Here is a 17,629-nt window from a genome sequence, read left to right as displayed (position 1 = left end):
AATATTTTTTTAAAAAAAAGACGAGACTTGGGTGGCTAGTTTTAACAATTTACTTGAGGAGTCAAATTTTGCTCTTTTCACTTAACCAAACAAAAAAAGTTCAAGCCGTGAATCGGTGAGTGTGACACTAAAAATGATGAACATATTATTATCATCAATTCATTTCCTCTTTAGTTTGATCTTTTTCCCCCCTTTTTACCTAAAATCTTATCCTCAAAGCTTTGTCAAATTGTATTAGCAGTTGTAAACTTCACACAGTGAATAGTAGTTAGTGTACCATACAGCTGCATTCTTGATTTAGGGAGTTGGGACCAACATTTTATTGCCCTTTCCCCCTATTTCTCACTTTCTCTTTCTTGTTGCCTCTTTCTTAGGTATACCCTTTTGGTTTTTCACCTCAAAGAACCTTGCTTCACTGTTGTATTTCTGAATGTTGCCAGAAATGGGGTCAGAAGGATCATCAAGGGTTGTAGGTAAGCATCAAAATCTTGGAAAAAGATTGGATTTTTATTTTCAGTTCAAGTTTGGGGTGGTAGATCTTTGTATAACTCTTTTGTCTTGTTGTTCAAAAGGGGTCTTTTTTTTTTTTTTTTGGATTCATGGGGTTAACAATTTTTGTGCTGTTTAAACTCTTTATGGTATTTGGGAATAGGGTTTCTTTATTGGTTTTGTTCAGATTAGGTTAAGTGAGTTGGCTGATGATTGCTGACATAGAAAGTTTCAATTTTTAGTCCTATTGGATGAATTTGGTGTACACTTTTATGGGAAAGTTGAAGTTTTTGTTAACAGAAATGCTTGCCAAATTAAGGTGAAGTTATTAGCTGAATTGATGCAAATTTTGGAAGTTCTGTTTCTATAAGAAACTATTGATAAGGTTACTACGCTGTTGTAATCTGTAGCTGTGGTTTACTATCGGGGTGGTACATGTCCCGTTACCTTGGGTGTTTGGGGCTTAATCGATTGTGGAGGTCGAGTTTCCTTTCTTGACTTGCTACTGCTTCTGTGTATGTGTTGTTTGTTTGGCTTCTTTTGGAAATTGAAATCTAACTTCAGAGAGAGTTTAATGTATCTGAGATATGGATGGTTAAAAAATGTGGATGTAAAGAAGGGAATATAATTTATAAGTTATGACATACCACATTAAAAGATCCATCCCATGTCAACCATAAATATAACCTGTCAGAGATATCGAACCTTCCATACTTGTGAGTGGAAATCCAATTCCATTTTGGAATATTTTCATCAGGGATTGGATCGACTATGTTGCAGTGGAGGAGAGAAGGCGAACCAACTTTATTTGGTTGCTTCTCCCGTCTGGTTGAGTAGCGTTCGCTCCTTCCTTCGCACTTTATTATAATGTAAACATACTCTGAGAACCCACGATTCTTTCACAAATTATCTTTTTTTGTGAATTCGACATCAGTGATCTATGGCCATCCTTTCTTTTTTCCATTCCTAAAAGGAGTAGTTGGATGATAGGTGCTAAGTCCAGTCTGGACATCGTTCCTTTCTCCTCTAGCTGCTTGAGGGTAAATATTTGAATGTGTTGGGTGGGAACTAGTATAAGACAACATGAGGCAAAATGAAGTAGCTATGTAAAAGCAAATGCTTTTATTGTAATTAGGAATAACTAACAGCTACTTTTCATCCATAGCAGAGAAGCTATCAAAATGAATAGAACTAAACACTGACTTACATTTTCTTGATTAGAGTATGGGTGATTGGCTCGAAAAATATTACTTCTGTGGCTCCAAATGAGGAGTAATCTTCTCTAACCCAAGAGTGGAAAATAAGACCTTCATCTATGGAGATGCCCGAGGTTCTAATCTTGGTTCCAGTTTGAGTTTTCTGTTTAACTTGCTTGCATCCTTAATTTAATGCTGATAATTGTGCTAAACACGTAACCAGTTATCTTTATTAGCTTCCTAGAAACAACTACTTTCACGAGAAAGCTGTTGGCCATCTCGTCATTTATATAAGGCTAACGGTAAAAGGGGAATATTAAAGTTAGTTTGTTTCTAATTATAGTAAGGTGACATTATTTTTTGGGACGGACTGAAAAGGAATGGGTGCCACATAAAATGGGACGGAAGGAGTATTAATTTTCCTTAGACATTCAATGCTACCTCGCAGTGTAATGAAACTTAGCCTAACACTACCCCTTTTGTTGCTCTAAACTGCATAATATTACAATGAAATGACATTGTTCAGTAACTGTCTTTATTCTTTTTCAAGGAAGCTGTTCTTAATGCACTACATTCAACATACTATATCAGCATGTTTTGAAATCTTCACCTGATAATATTTGTGCTCATGTCCAGTCCCAAGGAATTTCAGATTATTGGAGGAGCTTGAAAGAGGAGAAAAAGGAATAGGGGATGGAACTGTCAGCTATGGGATGGATGATGCAGATGACGTGTACATGCAGTCATGGACAGGAACTATCATTGGCCCTCCTAATGTAGGCTTGCTTTATCAGTTCTTTCATGTTTGTGCTTGTGACTCTTTTTTGCATATGTTCTTGAAGAGACTGATTGTTTTTCCCAAGGATGCAAGTGACTTTACAACTATATATTTGCACGTAGACATTGTATTTTGGATTTTGGACCTAAATGTTAGGAGGAGAACTCTCATGTTGACATCTAAAGTATGTTATTACTCATTTACAATGGATACTGAATTCTGTCAATTAAGATAGTCAATTGAAATCGTACCACTCAAGTCGTAGAACAAACCAAAGGTAACAACAGTTTTGAATTCTCTTCCATGAAAAACATAAGTCACATTTTTCAGAGTTTACATGTTATAAATCACATGAATCAATTCAAATTGAGTCTAGAATTAACTGAATTACAGTTTATAGACTTGTATGCATATCTTGGTTATTCTAATAAGTAGTAACTGTTAGCTGTAATGGCAGAATTACCGTTACTGCAGTTAAGCTTCATGGTACTTTGTTCTGCTGTTAATGAAAATATGTTTTTTGATTTTGGTTCTCAGGCTGATCTTCAGTTACCTTTGCTGACTATTTGATCATACCTCGATTTACGATTTTGTTACAGACTTGATTTGCAATTCATTTTTGAGATGTCTTTCCCTGGGTATCCTAAAAACAATACTAAGATAACTGAGAGGAAGGAGACTTAGGGCTGATTATGCCATATCCATGTGCTAAGTTATTGGAGAAAGTTTATCTGGGTTAACTAGGAAAATAAACTACTGCAGGTCCCTTCATTTTGAACAGGATTGTGGCTGCACTAGAAAAAGAACAATAATTAAGAAGAAAGTATGCCATACAAGTTATTGATAAAAAATATGTTCGCAATGAGTTGTTGGATGAAGAGGCAGAGAGAGAACATCCCACTTATGGGATATCAATTTTTGAGTCATAATTATGTATCATCTGCTAAAAAAAGCATGATATACAATGTGTGCACAATGTTGTATTTGAGTCATTATCATTTAGAATCTGCTTAAAGAAAGAGCATGATATGGTGCATGTAATAGTATGTACTAAAATGATTCAGAGTGCAAGAGGAAGGAAGAAGGTAAGCAGTAGAGAAGTAGCAAAAGAACAAGTGGTGGAAAAATAGAGTATAGAAGTCCGTCCTTGAAACAGGATTTTTGAATGTGTCTAAATCATTTATTATCTGTTAAAGGAAAAATGATACAGCACATATATTTTAGGACATCAGAGTCAGCTTTGTTGGTGTATGCTATTGCTGACAATATTGTGCGAACTGACAAAACTAGCAAGAGTGTCAACCAAAAGCTTGAGCTATGTAGAAGCAATCTATAGAGTAGGGTTTTAAGATTTGTAGAAGTAAGAACGACTATATATCCTACAAGTTTAGTCAGCATAAGGAAAATAAAGTTGGGGTGAGTTTAGATGGGGTTGTAGTGCCTAAATGCAAAAAAAGTTGATACATAGGCTTGCCGTTTGAGGAGAATGGAATTGTAGATGAAGATGTTACACTCGGGATCAAATATGCATGGTTGAAATGGAGAAGTGCAACCAGGGTGTTGTGTGATAAAAGGATGTCTATTTAAGTGAAAGATGTTTTGCTGCACAAATTATAAGACCAACAATTTTATATGAGAGTGAGTATTGGGCCACTAAAGTTCAACACATCCACAAGATGAGTGTTACAGGGCTGCGGATCCTAATACGGATATGTGGTAATACAAATTAGACAAGATTTAAAAAAACGACCACATTTTCCAGAAGGTGCAAGTGGCACACATTGAGATAAAACAAGTGAAGATCGCTTAGTTTGGTCGGGTCCTGCCTCGACCTTCATATGCACTAGTCTTTAAATGTCATATCATGGTGAATGAAGTTGTTAAAAAAGGAAAGGTAGGCCTAAAACACATGGAAAGTAATGTCTTGAAAGACCTACAATCTCTTGGAATTCATGCAGACTTACGAAAGATAGAGCATAACAGAAGAACAAAATATACATAGGCAATAGACACTGGTTGAGAATAGATTTTAGTTCTGTTAGTCCTTATGAGGAAAACAAGGTTTAAGTCATATTTTTCGTGATAAGGTTAAAGTTTAATAGTAAAGGTACCATGATGGTACAAAAGACTGCATCATAAGCAGTCAACACCTAAAACAGCAAAGCACCAATTAAAATTTTCCTAACAAATCTAAAAACTCTATATACTGATCCATACTCTCAATAACATCTTTTACACCAAAAGAACAGACTTCGGGGACAAGTATTTTTTATTCCGGATATCAGAGATGTGAGCCCTTCTATTCTCAAAGTGTTGTTCCTCTCCTTCCAGATGGTCCATAAAATGCACAGAGGGATCAGGGATGGTCCTCCTCAGCTGCTTCTGATTCCTTGTTATCTTCTGCCCTTGCCAAAGGTTTTAGTTATGTTAATACATTTAGTTGAGGTCCAATGCTCTCTAGGAGTCTTTTGGCCTAGTAGAGATTTTTTTGCTAGTTGAAAATATAGAGAACTTAAAGTATTTCTATTATTATTATTATTATTTGTATTTTGTATAAGGCTTGTCTAAGATGAATTTTAATTGGATAAACATGATCAATGAGGATTCATATAGCCAGCCCAACTTGTTTGGGACTGAGACATAGTTGTTATTGTTGTATCATCAAGAGCTATTAGTGATCACTTACAATCCAAGGATGAATTTGTAGTTAGTTGGCAACATGAACTTTGCCACTTAATGACTTAACAAGCAAGTTTGCACATATGATTTATTCCAGGTGCATCTTTCTGCCACAAGGAACTAAGGACACACTTGGGCCACAAAAACTTTGAAAATGACACTTCGATTTTCATCGAAGGGCTTCGATTTTTGAACTCCACCTTTTTGGTGAACAAGAGGATAGTAGGGCACAATACTTACCATTTCAAGAAAAAACATTCAGTATGGTAAAAAGCAGCATGCATGTCCTTCTATAGATAAAAGAAACTAGAGTAACAAGGATTGGTATTGCAGGAAATAATCTAGAGATTTGCCTGCAGGCTCTGCACTGAAATATGTTTTATTAGTTAGGGTTTAGATAACCAATGAGGGGGTAGATATAGAAGAGCGGGAAACAGTCTAGAGAAGGGTACAAAAAAGAAGAAGAGATAGAGATAGAGAGAGCAAATTAGTTCAGAGTTCAGACTGAAAAACTGGTGGAGAGCGGGATGTTTCTAGATGTTGGCACAAAGGCATTTCGACATTTCTGATTGCAGCAATGGAGGTGTTTGGTTGTTTTGGATCTTTTTTTGTACTAAAAGTTATTTTCTAAGAAGGTATCATCTGTCCAATTTTTGGCGTTATTGGATTTTTCTGAATTTAATGTTAGTGTTGTTCTTCTCTGATTTCTGCTTTTCTGAAAGTTGAGTTACCACAAAAAAAGAGAAAGAAAAAGACGATCAAAGTAGACATGTTACAGAAGTCCTGCATTTGTGTTGACTATCACTATATCAGTGTCTGATGTGTGTGACATAGGTACGAGTACTTCATGTGAATGCTTGTAGTAACAGAGGTGTTTGGTTGTTTTGGATCTTTTTTTTGTACTAAATGTAACATTCTTAGGAGGTGTCATCTGTCCAATTTTTAGAGTTATTGGATTTTTCTGAATTTATTGTTAGTGTTATTCTTCTCTGTTTTCTGCTTTTATGAATCTTTAGTTACCACAAAAGAAAAGAGAAAGAAAAAGATGAACAAAGTAGACATGTTATGTAAGTCCTTCTGCCTGCATTTGTGTTGATCTATCAGTATATCAGTGTCTGCTGAGTGTGATGTTGGTATGATTACTTCATGTGAATTCTTGTCATTAAAAGTAGCAAGAATTGAGTGTACAGGTATTGACAGTTTGACACTCTCATGTGTTCATATGTACTCATCCTTCCATTATAACACTTCATATACATACCTCCTTCATCTCTTTGGATAAGAAACTATTATGAAAATATTACACATCTTATATCACTTTAGTTTCAGTTCATCCCCTTGATACTGTACCCAACACATTCAACCTCGTTAAAAAGCCAATATTGTCTTATTGGAATAAAAAGTGAACTGCTGTACAGTCATACTTATTAGTTCAGCTGCTTATGGAAACCTATGTTACATGAATTTGTCTACAGATGCATGCATACCTTCCAGTATGGGTGGGTACTCGCATCTTTTTTTGGGCCATTTTAGTGTACAACAACTCCTATTTTTTAGTTTATGTGGAAGAATTTAAGGAGGTATTACTGCCCATATTGCATTTGTTTTACACGGGTGCATAAAAAAGTAAATGAACGATCAATGCAGTATGGCTGAAAATCTTAAAATGAAAGTAGAACTATAGAAAGACAATGAAGTAACTGCCTCCAGCTACGGATAACTTGATTTTCAACCACCATGTGTGATGATAGAAACAAGATGTCAGCATTAGGTGGGTGGGAATCATATATTCATGTAATAAAAAAAATGATTGTGTTAGTAAACACAAGTTAGCCGTTGACAAAATACAGTGGACCTTAATTCTCGCTTGGGTTATTTAGCATTCTTTGAATCAAATATGGTCTTTGGTAAATGAAAATTATCCTTCTGTAGTTGTTAGAAACCGCTCTAGTGGTCTTAATGGAGTTGACTCAATATTAGAATCAAGACAACCGTCTTTCTATCAAATGTGCCTTAGTTTGTATTTGTTTAGAATATAACTAAATAATAAAAGTGTGGCCATTGACGGCTTAAGATTATAGATGAAATGGTTACACTTCAACATGGTATTAGAACCAGGCCCATTTCAATTCTTTGTTCACCAATGTTCCCCCATATTTTATCGTCCATGCTTCAGTTAACGAGGTCTGGGAGTGCGGGGAGTGTTAAGAATCCCCCATCAGATATGACATGAGTAATTGGTCTTCTTATATGATTTTGGGCAATCCTCTCCTCCGGAGCTTGCTTTTGGAGCTGAGTTAAGCCCAAAATCCATTTCTTTACCGTATTCAATTTGTTTTTGCAAGACTGACAAAATAATTGCTTGCTACTCATGCCGACTTTGACCGTAAGGAAAGCAAAAATTTCTGTGATAATGACATGTAATGTTGACAGACTGTACACGAAGGGCGCATCTATCAGCTGAAACTATTTTGTGGAAAGGAGTATCCGGATCAGCCACCTGGTGTAAGGTTCCAGTCCAGGATTAACATGAGCTGCGTAAATTATGAAACTGGTGTGGTAAGTACCACGTACTTTCTATCCGACTTTATTAGGTTTCATATTAACAAAGTACGCTTACGCGTGAGAAAGTTTCTCAGGTAGAGCCAAGTCATTTCCCCATGCTTGCTGACTGGAAGAGGGAAAACACAATGGAGGATATACTGATGCAGTTGAAAAAGGAAATGACGTCTCCCCAAAATCGAAAACTAGCTCAGCCTTCTGATGGTGAGTCTTTACTAGGTTGATCAATATAAATGAACTTCTAGTACTTCTCATTTTTATTATTATCTCTTGTTCTATATAATATTGCCTTGAGTTGAGCGTCTATTGGAAGCAATCTCTCTACCTTTGAGGTAGGGGTAAGGTCTGCATACACTCTACCATCTCCAGACTCCACTTTGTGGCTATATGGCTCCCTCAGTAATATCTCAATACGAGCAATTACAGTAATGTACCGCTTTGTTAGATCAAATAGCACGTTGAGAACAACAAAATTACGATATCAATCTGAATGAAGACTACTTTCTTTTGCCAGGCAATGAAGAGGGCCGGGTGGATCAAAAAGGCCTAGTTGTGAAATGCTGCATTATGTAAGTTTGATAAAATACTGAAAGATAATAATGTTTGTATATAACCTTAAAAAAATACGTAGACGATTCCATAGTATCGTAGCATGTATAACTATGTGTATGTTTTGTATTTCTTATTGAATCCTCCTTAAATTATGGGATGGATTGATGTTTAATAACCAATTATCCAACACTCTGAATAAGGCTAACTATAGTTTTCATATTTATGATTTGCTGAATTTTGGTCTAATTTGTTTGAGAATTACAAATGATTTTCCTCTTAGGTTATGGAAGAACAATTTTCATGTGATTTCAAGTAAACTTAGTCATAAGTTACGGGTCGTTTGGTTAGGTTCAAGTTATTTCGGGATAAGTTATCCTACTATGTATATGAGCTTAACTTATCTTATTACTATGGTTGAAATCTTTAAGGACTACATAATATCTCCAGTTAAACGCAGGATAATATAATTTTGCTTTTATTTCGGAATTTTCATACCTTATATCTCACATCAAATGACACGTAAGTATTTATATTGAGTTGTAGGAGTAACCACCTCCCCAACCCCACCTCACCCCCACCCAACCCAACAAATCAAAACGCAAATTGTATAACCTAAGGACCATTAAAAAGGGATAATGCTTCTTATCATTATTAATTTCATAATTAGATATCAGACTCGAGACGTTTAACTAAAGATCGAGTGTTTCTTAGTTTTATTCGAAAATGACATTTTTTAAAAATGGGTAATGACATAATGTATAGTTGTTTTCTTTGATAAAAGATAATCCATTTTGATACCACAAATATTTGACAACTAAGAGCTTTTAGATAATTTTTGTCAAAGTTGTGGCCTTAAGCAAAACCTAATATTAGGTATATATGATATATATTTTTGGCTTGTTTCAGATATTTCGATTCAATTCAACACTCAAATATACTTCAAATGAGCTTAAGTTTGAAACATATATCATAATAAGAAACAAATTTTAAATTTAGCCTCTTGTTATATGAGTGTCAGTAATATTAATTCTATACGTAAAATATCTATATTTTACGAAGAAACTATGGGTTCACATGTTCCAAATTTAGCACATGGATATATCCCTACAAGTATGAAACTATGTTTGATAGAGTCTCAAAAGTATGACTTTCTGACGTGAATTTAAATTAATTGAATTTTAAAAAAATATCGAATATCAAATGAAAAATCGAAAAAAGAGTCTTTACTTCTCAGCAACTAAGATTACCCCACCACACAGGGAACATATTTTTCTTTGTTATTGCTTATTAGAAGTTAGTTTCCTGTAAAGCTAAAGCCAAAACAAAGAAAAAAAATAAAAGTATAAATTCTTTATTTGTTAATAAAGCAAATAAATGTTTGTTATTGCTTGCTTTAACTTTCACGTCAAATAAATGTAGTTTTAGTTGCTTTTGTGGTTCGTTTGCTTCCACGTTTTCAAACCAAGTGCTTTTTATCGAACCAGAAAATAGTTGTCACGTTTCACTTTTCGAGAGTTAATTTAATTAATTTATAATAAAGTGGAATAATATTAAATTAATTTGATGTATTGAACGAATAATTTTGAATATCAAAAAATTTATATGGAAGTATTATAAATTTTAATTATTTTCATATTAATATGATGAAAATATATATTTTAAAGTACTGATCAAAGTTTATATTATTTAATTATCAAAGAAATAATTATTATGACAAGTATTTTAATACGGACGGAACAATATTTTGGATAGCTAACGAAGAGTCCATAATTAATAAAAACAATTGAAGAAGCATCCTTTTGTAATTATTATACCTTCTATAGTAATTTTTTTAAAAATGATAGGAGTAATTATAAATAATATAACTATATATACAATAAGTTAAATTAATAACAACAAAATGAGAAAAATAACTTACGACAACAAACTGAATATATACTATAAAAGTAAAATTACACACTCTGTATATATAATTAGATCCATGAAAATAAATGTAAAAGATCTTGTTACAATAAGTTTAAAAATATATTACAATATTATTTAAATACTTGTAACTACAATGTACGTAAGTTAAATTCAAAAGAACAATTTATATAGTTATTTTTGGGTCATTTGTGCATAGAGGTTTAAATCTATTTTCAATTTATTTTTAACAATAGTGTTAGTTAGGGACGTTTTGTTTATGATTCGATTTGAATAGATCTTTTTCTTCTTAAAAATCAAATCAAATCAAATCAATTGAATCGATTTCTTCTTAAAATATAACAAGCAACATAACCTAATCTTTTCTTTTTATTTATTTTGTCCATTTCTGAATTTAAATATGTGATATACACTACCAAGTATCTCATGACTATGGTCCAACATGACAGTATCAAATTAATTACTATCTTACAAGGGATATTATATAACTACTTCATTAACCTATGATCGAAATTTTAGAGATACACTTATACAATATTAAGGTCTTATTACCCCTGAACTTATTTTATTAATAATTTTCTATCCATTTTCGGCCTAGGTGACACTATCTTGTGAATTCAACATTGGTTGACTTTTCTTCAAGCTAGTGTCACGTAGGCCGAAAAGTGATAGAAAATTACTTATAAAATAAGTTCAGGGGATAATAGGACCTTAATATAGTATAAGCGTGTCTCTAAAATTTCGAGCATAGATTGATGAGATACTTGTGCATTTTCCCACTTTATAAAGAATATATATGTAGCTTTCAATTAGAAAATCCTATTCTATCGTCCAAGAACTTACAAATTTTCAAATTATAAAATTTCTTGTACTAATTTCTTTTTTTTTCCTGAGAATTGAAAAGTTATCCTTTCGATAGTTTCTTTTAATTTTATCCATATAACATAAATTTAAATAAATAAAATAATATATATTGAATCCGTTCTTACGCGGATTTCTGGTACTACGAAATAAACAAGAATGTAATGCTACAAATAAAAAATGTAAATACTTTATATTTTATATTATTTTTAAAAGTGCTATACACACATAGAGACACACATATAAAACAAAGTATCGAACACATGTTATATATTTTATAGAATAATGTTAAAAAAATATCAGTAAAGTTTTTTTTAAAAAAAAATTAATATAAGAAAGGGAGAAACAGGTAATAAAGAGGTGAAAACAAAATTAAATTTATTTTTATAAAGAGAGATTCTAAATTCCAGATGTGAAAAAGAGAAAAGACAGTAATTGCATTGTTGGTCCTACTTTAGAATTTCCAGAACAGCAAAGAGAAAATGGTCAATATATAAATTATTATAGTAAGGACTTTGTTTTTAAAATTTTCGATTATCAGAGACGAAGCTAAAATTTTAAATTTATAGATATTAATATTTTTAAAAATGCAGGTACTAATTGGATGCTTGATAAAACTATTAGTATATATTAAGCGAATTCTTATATACATAGAATTTGATCTAAAATTACTAATTTTTTTTACTGAATTTATGTTTTTTTTTATTTCGCAATAGTTTTATAAGAATGATATTTTCCTTGAACTTTATTAATAATTACTAATAAAAAAGATCGAGCTAAAAGTAACTACTTTTTACTTAATAAGACTTTATCATTATTTTGAATTAGGTAAACACAAGGCCAAAATATAAGTATAGAATGTGTGACCCATTATTGTAGCTTGTGTTTGTTAGCCACCTGTTAGTTTTGATCAATCATTCGAAATTCGAAATTCGAAATTTATTAAATTAATTATAATTAATTAGAATTTACGTAAATATATTAGTTGAACCATCTCTATTAACGAACCATTTCAATAATATGGATACTGTCGTGCTACAAAGCCACACTAACAAATAGGTAAAACACTCATATTTCTCGTTATATATTTTATTCATTGATAGAATTTTAAAATTTTCATTAAAGAGGTAATTTTTCGTTATCACCATTTGAATATAATAAATATAACATTCTGAAAAATATTATAGAGAAATAACTTTAATTAATGATAAGAGTAAATTATGAACTATTGATTATATAAAATGAACAAATATTGCTGGATATCCCAAAATAATACAACTATCAACTATTATTAGACGAAGAAAATAAATCTCTCAATATAAAAATAAAATTTGCCCAAAAAAATTATTAAATTTCCAAAAATCCGTACCCGATATCCTAGATTGGCCTTGAAAGGAAGTAGTGATAATTAATTATATATATATATATAGTATACTTCTCCAAGTTGTATAATACACATCAACTTCTATATATACTTGCTTTATTCCTTCCATATTCTTATTGCTCTCTTCTATATCTTCTTTTCTCTATTCATTATTATATTCTTAAAATAACCAAACTTTTAAATATGGCTTCCGCAAACAACATTCACCAAGAAGGTATTCAAATTTTTTTAAAAATAATTTTCATATTATTCGAGATCGATTAATTTGATGAGCTATAGTTCGTTTAATTATAATTTTATATGCAGGAGTTACGAAGATCGAACCAACTCCTCTACAGAAACATGTTATGTTCTTCGATATCAATAACGACGGAATAATTTACCCTTGGGAAACTTATCAAGGTATTTTTATTTTTTCTATATCTATCGAATGAAGAATCTATTTGAATATTCTCTGTATGAAAATTATACTGTGTATATAGATCGAACTACTTTTTTAATGATTTGCATTGCTCATGAATAAGTGGAGAGAAGAGTCCCAATTTTTTGTTAGCCTCAAAGGAATTCATGACAATAAAAATTTGTGGTAAATAATTGAAGAAAATATTTGTGGTGGAAAATTGGAGTTTCAAGTTGTTTAGAATAATGAAAATACTTAGGTTTTTATAATTAGTTATTATTACGGAATTATAGTGTTATTAGAGTACTTTTTTTTCCCATTAGGTGGCAAAATCATCCTATAAAATCATATTTTGCCTAATTTATTTAGGTTTAGGCGGGTTAATAATCTGCTTATTTTATCTCCTTAGATTAAACATGGTTGATACGTAACTCAAAATTAACTTACTAGAAATTTGTTTAAATATTTTTAAAAGATATTTATCATATAGTTATTATATAAGGAATTTTTTTTATTAGGTACTCGAATAAATTATATAAAATCAAATTTTGATTATAAAAGGATAAGAATAAAGCTGATTAAAACCATTTTTTTTCGTTCATTCTAATCCAATTCACTTCCTGTCAAGTAACATGTAAGTGAGTAAATAACTCGTTTTTTATTATCTTAATAGATTTTGATATTTTCTAATCCATCCCAACCTATTAATTTAACACTACAAAAATTTTTGTTTCAATTTAATGTATATGTGGTCCTGTCCACTTTTTTTTTTTTTAAATAATTGTATTATTGAATACATATAAATAAAAATCAATAGTAATATGTGGACTTGAATTTAGTAAATCCTAATAATATTTACATCCACTTTAATTTATAGCACCCACTGTGTACCATTTAATAACAAGTGAAATATCACCCTTTAATTTTTTTTAATTTTTTTTTTTATCATTTTTCAGGTTTTCGAAAAATTGGAAGTAATATTTTTCTTTCCATTTTTGCCTCCTTTTTCATTAATTTTGGCCTCAGCCGAAAAACTCGACCGGTAAGTCTCTCTTTATTTATGTATATCGTTATCGTTAAAGATTATTTTTAATATAGTATCTCCATGATTCGTAAATTTGAATATAAACAATTTATTATTTCTTATTCCTATTATTTAATAAGTGCTTCTTATTTTGAAAATCGTAACAGAAATAAAAACAATTAAAAATATTATATTGAAAGACTAAAGTAGGTAATATGACGTATAATAGAAGTCATGAAATAGTTTTTTGCATGAATAAGTGTTTTATTTATTTATTTATTTTTGTTGGGGGAAGGGGTGTAAATAGAAAAGAAGTAAAGGAAAAGACAATAGCTTTTTGATAATCACAATATATTCATCTGAATTTATTATTTTTAACGTGAAATATATTTGAATTTATATCAAAACTCTTAAGGTCAGTTGAATCCTTCGTCAAATTGAAAATCTAAATTTACCTTTTACTCTACTCTTTGGATTAAAAATGCACTTCATAACAAGTGTTGAGTAAGTAATATATTTGTGGATTTTGGTCAAATTTAATAGATTTATTTTAAATAATATATTCATGTTATTAAATTTATTTAATATATACACACATTAAATATTAAATATAGATTCAATTATTATTACTTAAAATTATTCTTATAAAATTCTGAACCCAGTGAATTAAAATTCTAATTTTCTCATTTCATATCCTCGTTTCATCCATAATTGTTTGTCAGGATAAGATCAAGCACTCTCTCAAGGAAAATTTAATACAAGGTGTAATTTGACTAATATAACTCTACTATATCAAGAGTATCAAAAGTCTACATAACTTTTCAATTGAACAAAATGGAATAATTATTAAGGGTAGAATTGAAAAAAAAAATTATTTAAATTGACAATTAATTTTAAATATTTATTTTTAATATACCTGTTAAACAATTGTGAACGAAGAGAATATTATTATTCGCTAAAATGTTTTTGTAGAAGTGGTTTGCATGGTTAGAAATGGGCCCTAATGTTGCCAAAGTGGAGCAATAGTATAACCAACTTTTATAGAAGTATGGTATTTCAAACTTATAGAAGAAAAAAAAATAGATGCTTAGTATAAAAATGACACGAACAAATCAAGAAATGATTTTATCGAGATCTCTTTTATTTAAATGAATTTATTCTCCTACTTTTATCTCCGAGTTGTGCGCAATTATCCAAAGTTACGTTCACACTTATATTATGTGCCAAAATTAAATTATATAAAATACTTAACATGTCATTAGAAAAAGCTTATCTTGCATGCATGTGTTTGATCAATCAAGTCATTATTTAATTCATTTGAAGTTTAATTGTACTATGTTTTCTAATGTTAGATAAAGCTTCTCCCTTGCTTCAAAGGAATTTTAATTTTTTTCATATTCGATCAGTTAAAAAATAATTAAATAATTTTTTAAAAAAACATTACACAACTATCATTCTACATTAATTACGTCATAGTTTATTTTTATTCAATACATATCATCTTCACTCCACTCCCACTCCTGTAGCTCCAATCCACACCGTACCGATCCACAATCCCTCCACGTCTCATATATCTATCTAAATTATATACAAAAGCACTTAAAATAACATTTTTTAAGTAAATGATATACAAAATGTTACTAGATGATATGTTTAAGAATACAAATTTTAAAACTAGTGCGTTTTTTTTAACGGTATAATATTGAATAATAATACAGGGAAAAGGGCCTTCTTTACTCTTTCCTATTGAAGTGAAAAACATCAAACTTGCCAAACACACCAGTGACAGTGGGGTCTACGATAGTGAAGGAAGGTAAACACATTCCTCGGAATAATGAATCCGTCCCTCTATTTTTGTTCTTTTTAAATATATCAAATTAAAATTATTTATTGCGTTCAGGATTTGAACCTATGACTTTAGCTAATTAAGTCACAAAACCTTCTATATTATATTATACATTTTAATTAATAATGTTAAGAAAAATAGAACTCAAAATTGTTTTGTTTTTTTTTCATTTTGAAGATTTGTTCAAGAAAAATTTGAAGAGATATTCAGCAAACATGCACGTTCAAATGGAAATGCATTAACAGCCCAAGAATTGGATGATATGCTTAAGGCAAACAAGCAACCAAATGACTCTAAGGGATAGTAAGACTTCTTCTGTTTTTATTTTCGTTTGAAAAAAGATTCATTTTTTTTTAAAAGGAAAAAGGCTTAAATATGTCATAAAACGTTAAAGAAAAGGTTCATCTATTTCATCTGTTAAAAAATTGACTCATTTATGTTAATTTTCAGTTAATAAATAATGACATAGATGAGTGTTGTCTTAAACAATTTGTATCTTAGTTTTTTGAATTTCATATCTAAATTATCAAGTGAATATCATCAAAGGTTTATCGATATCATCCTCAACTATCAGTTGTTCACCCTTTTTACTTGAACAAACACCCTCGTTCGTGTAGAAAAAGTAAACAACTCATATTTTGATGTTGATTTCGATAAACATTTGATGATAATTCAAGTAGAAAACTCACAGACCCCCCCCCCCCCTCCTTTTTTTTTTTTGGCTTCATGTTAAGCAAGAAACTTATATACTAATAAGGTGATTTAATATTATGCAGTGTTGCTGCTCAGTCAGAGTGGAAGATCTTATATTTTCTTTGCAAAGATGAGCATGGATTATTGAAAAAAGAAATAATTAGGGGTGTTTATGATGGTAGCTTATTTGAACAAATGGCCAAGGAGCAACAAGCCAAGAAGAAAAAGTAATTAATTAATTTCAAATTATAGCTAATTCATTTAATTTCTCAATTATTTTGAACAGGATCTTTTTTTTAAGTAGTTTTGTTTTTATTATCAGATTCATATCAAGTTCAAAAAAATGGATTGAATCCTAGCCACTATGTATAGTAAGAACATTTGTATGTATGGAGTGATATCTTGTGGATTTTTTCTCTTATTTGTAATTTGTAAAGTATTATTTCTTTATACTGATGATTAATGGGGTGATTTAATTTTTTTCTCTTATTATATGACACTTTAATTATTTTTTGTTTGATGAAACTTTCATTTTTCCTTGTTTTATTTGTGACCTTCCTAATATGTAGAAGGTGGAGGTGGTAGAATTAATCCATGAAAATGTAATTTCATCTAATTCGTTTAAGTTTTAATTGATTATTGATAGTAAAATTATATGTATCCTGTGTTTGATTTGAAATTTTGACATGAAATTATTAATTAGTGAGATAATATATAATTAATTCACAGTATAAAAAAAATATGGAAGGAATATTGTATTGTTAATGGGTGAAGAATTTTGCTACAAAATTCTATATTGAAATGGGGTTTCGGTTCAAATATATCGTTCGGGTAACTAGTTTATTAATATTAACAAAAGATATATACGTATATGTATATATTTTATGTGATTTGAAATGTTATTGGGCTACTGAGAGCAAAATTGGAATTGGGCTGTTTAGTGTAATACGTGCCAAATTTCCTAAAAATCGATCTGCAAGTATGAGCCATTTTATTTATCATATTTTAAAAGAAAATATTATATCCTTGAAATATATTTCTATAATATTTTAAATCCAAAATTGGTAGTTGATAATTCTCTCTCTTTGAAAGTAGGAAAAACTACATAATTAGACATACTTTACTACTATATATACAATTACTATTTATATTTTAAAAATATTGCGCATCTTACCACTAATTAAGAACTTTCTACCATATTTTGAGGAAAATACACTTAGATATATTTATTTTGTTATCAGA

The 17,629-nt window shown here is 30.4% G+C and overlaps 2 protein-coding genes across 2 annotated transcripts; both read left to right on the top strand.

Annotated features, from left to right (window-relative positions):
* Nucleotides 1–430: 430 nt before the first annotated feature.
* On the top strand, nucleotides 431–8,277 carry SUV (ubiquitin-conjugating enzyme E2 variant 1B-like). The gene is made up of 5 exons (NM_001287365.1): nucleotides 431–473; nucleotides 2,322–2,461; nucleotides 7,576–7,701; nucleotides 7,782–7,908; nucleotides 8,219–8,277. Exons 1-5 carry the CDS (start codon nucleotides 431–433, stop codon nucleotides 8,275–8,277), a joined length of 495 nt encoding a protein of 164 aa, NP_001274294.1.
* Nucleotides 8,278–12,479: 4,202 nt separating this feature from the next.
* On the top strand, nucleotides 12,480–16,876 carry LOC101266813 (probable peroxygenase 5). Its single transcript, XM_010321086.4, has 6 exons — nucleotides 12,480–12,638; nucleotides 12,731–12,826; nucleotides 13,781–13,866; nucleotides 15,567–15,661; nucleotides 15,872–15,997; nucleotides 16,471–16,876. Exons 1-6 carry the CDS (start codon nucleotides 12,608–12,610, stop codon nucleotides 16,616–16,618), a joined length of 582 nt encoding a protein of 193 aa, XP_010319388.1. The 5' UTR covers nucleotides 12,480–12,607; the 3' UTR covers nucleotides 16,619–16,876.
* Nucleotides 16,877–17,629: the final 753 nt, after the last annotated feature.

Source organism: Solanum lycopersicum, chromosome 4, assembly GCF_036512215.1.
Source record: "Solanum lycopersicum chromosome 4, SLM_r2.1".
Classification (NCBI taxonomy): Eukaryota; Viridiplantae; Streptophyta; class Magnoliopsida; order Solanales; family Solanaceae; genus Solanum; species Solanum lycopersicum.
The sequence above is the reverse complement of the archived record's forward strand: the minus strand, read 5'-3'. Positions and strand labels throughout refer to the sequence as shown.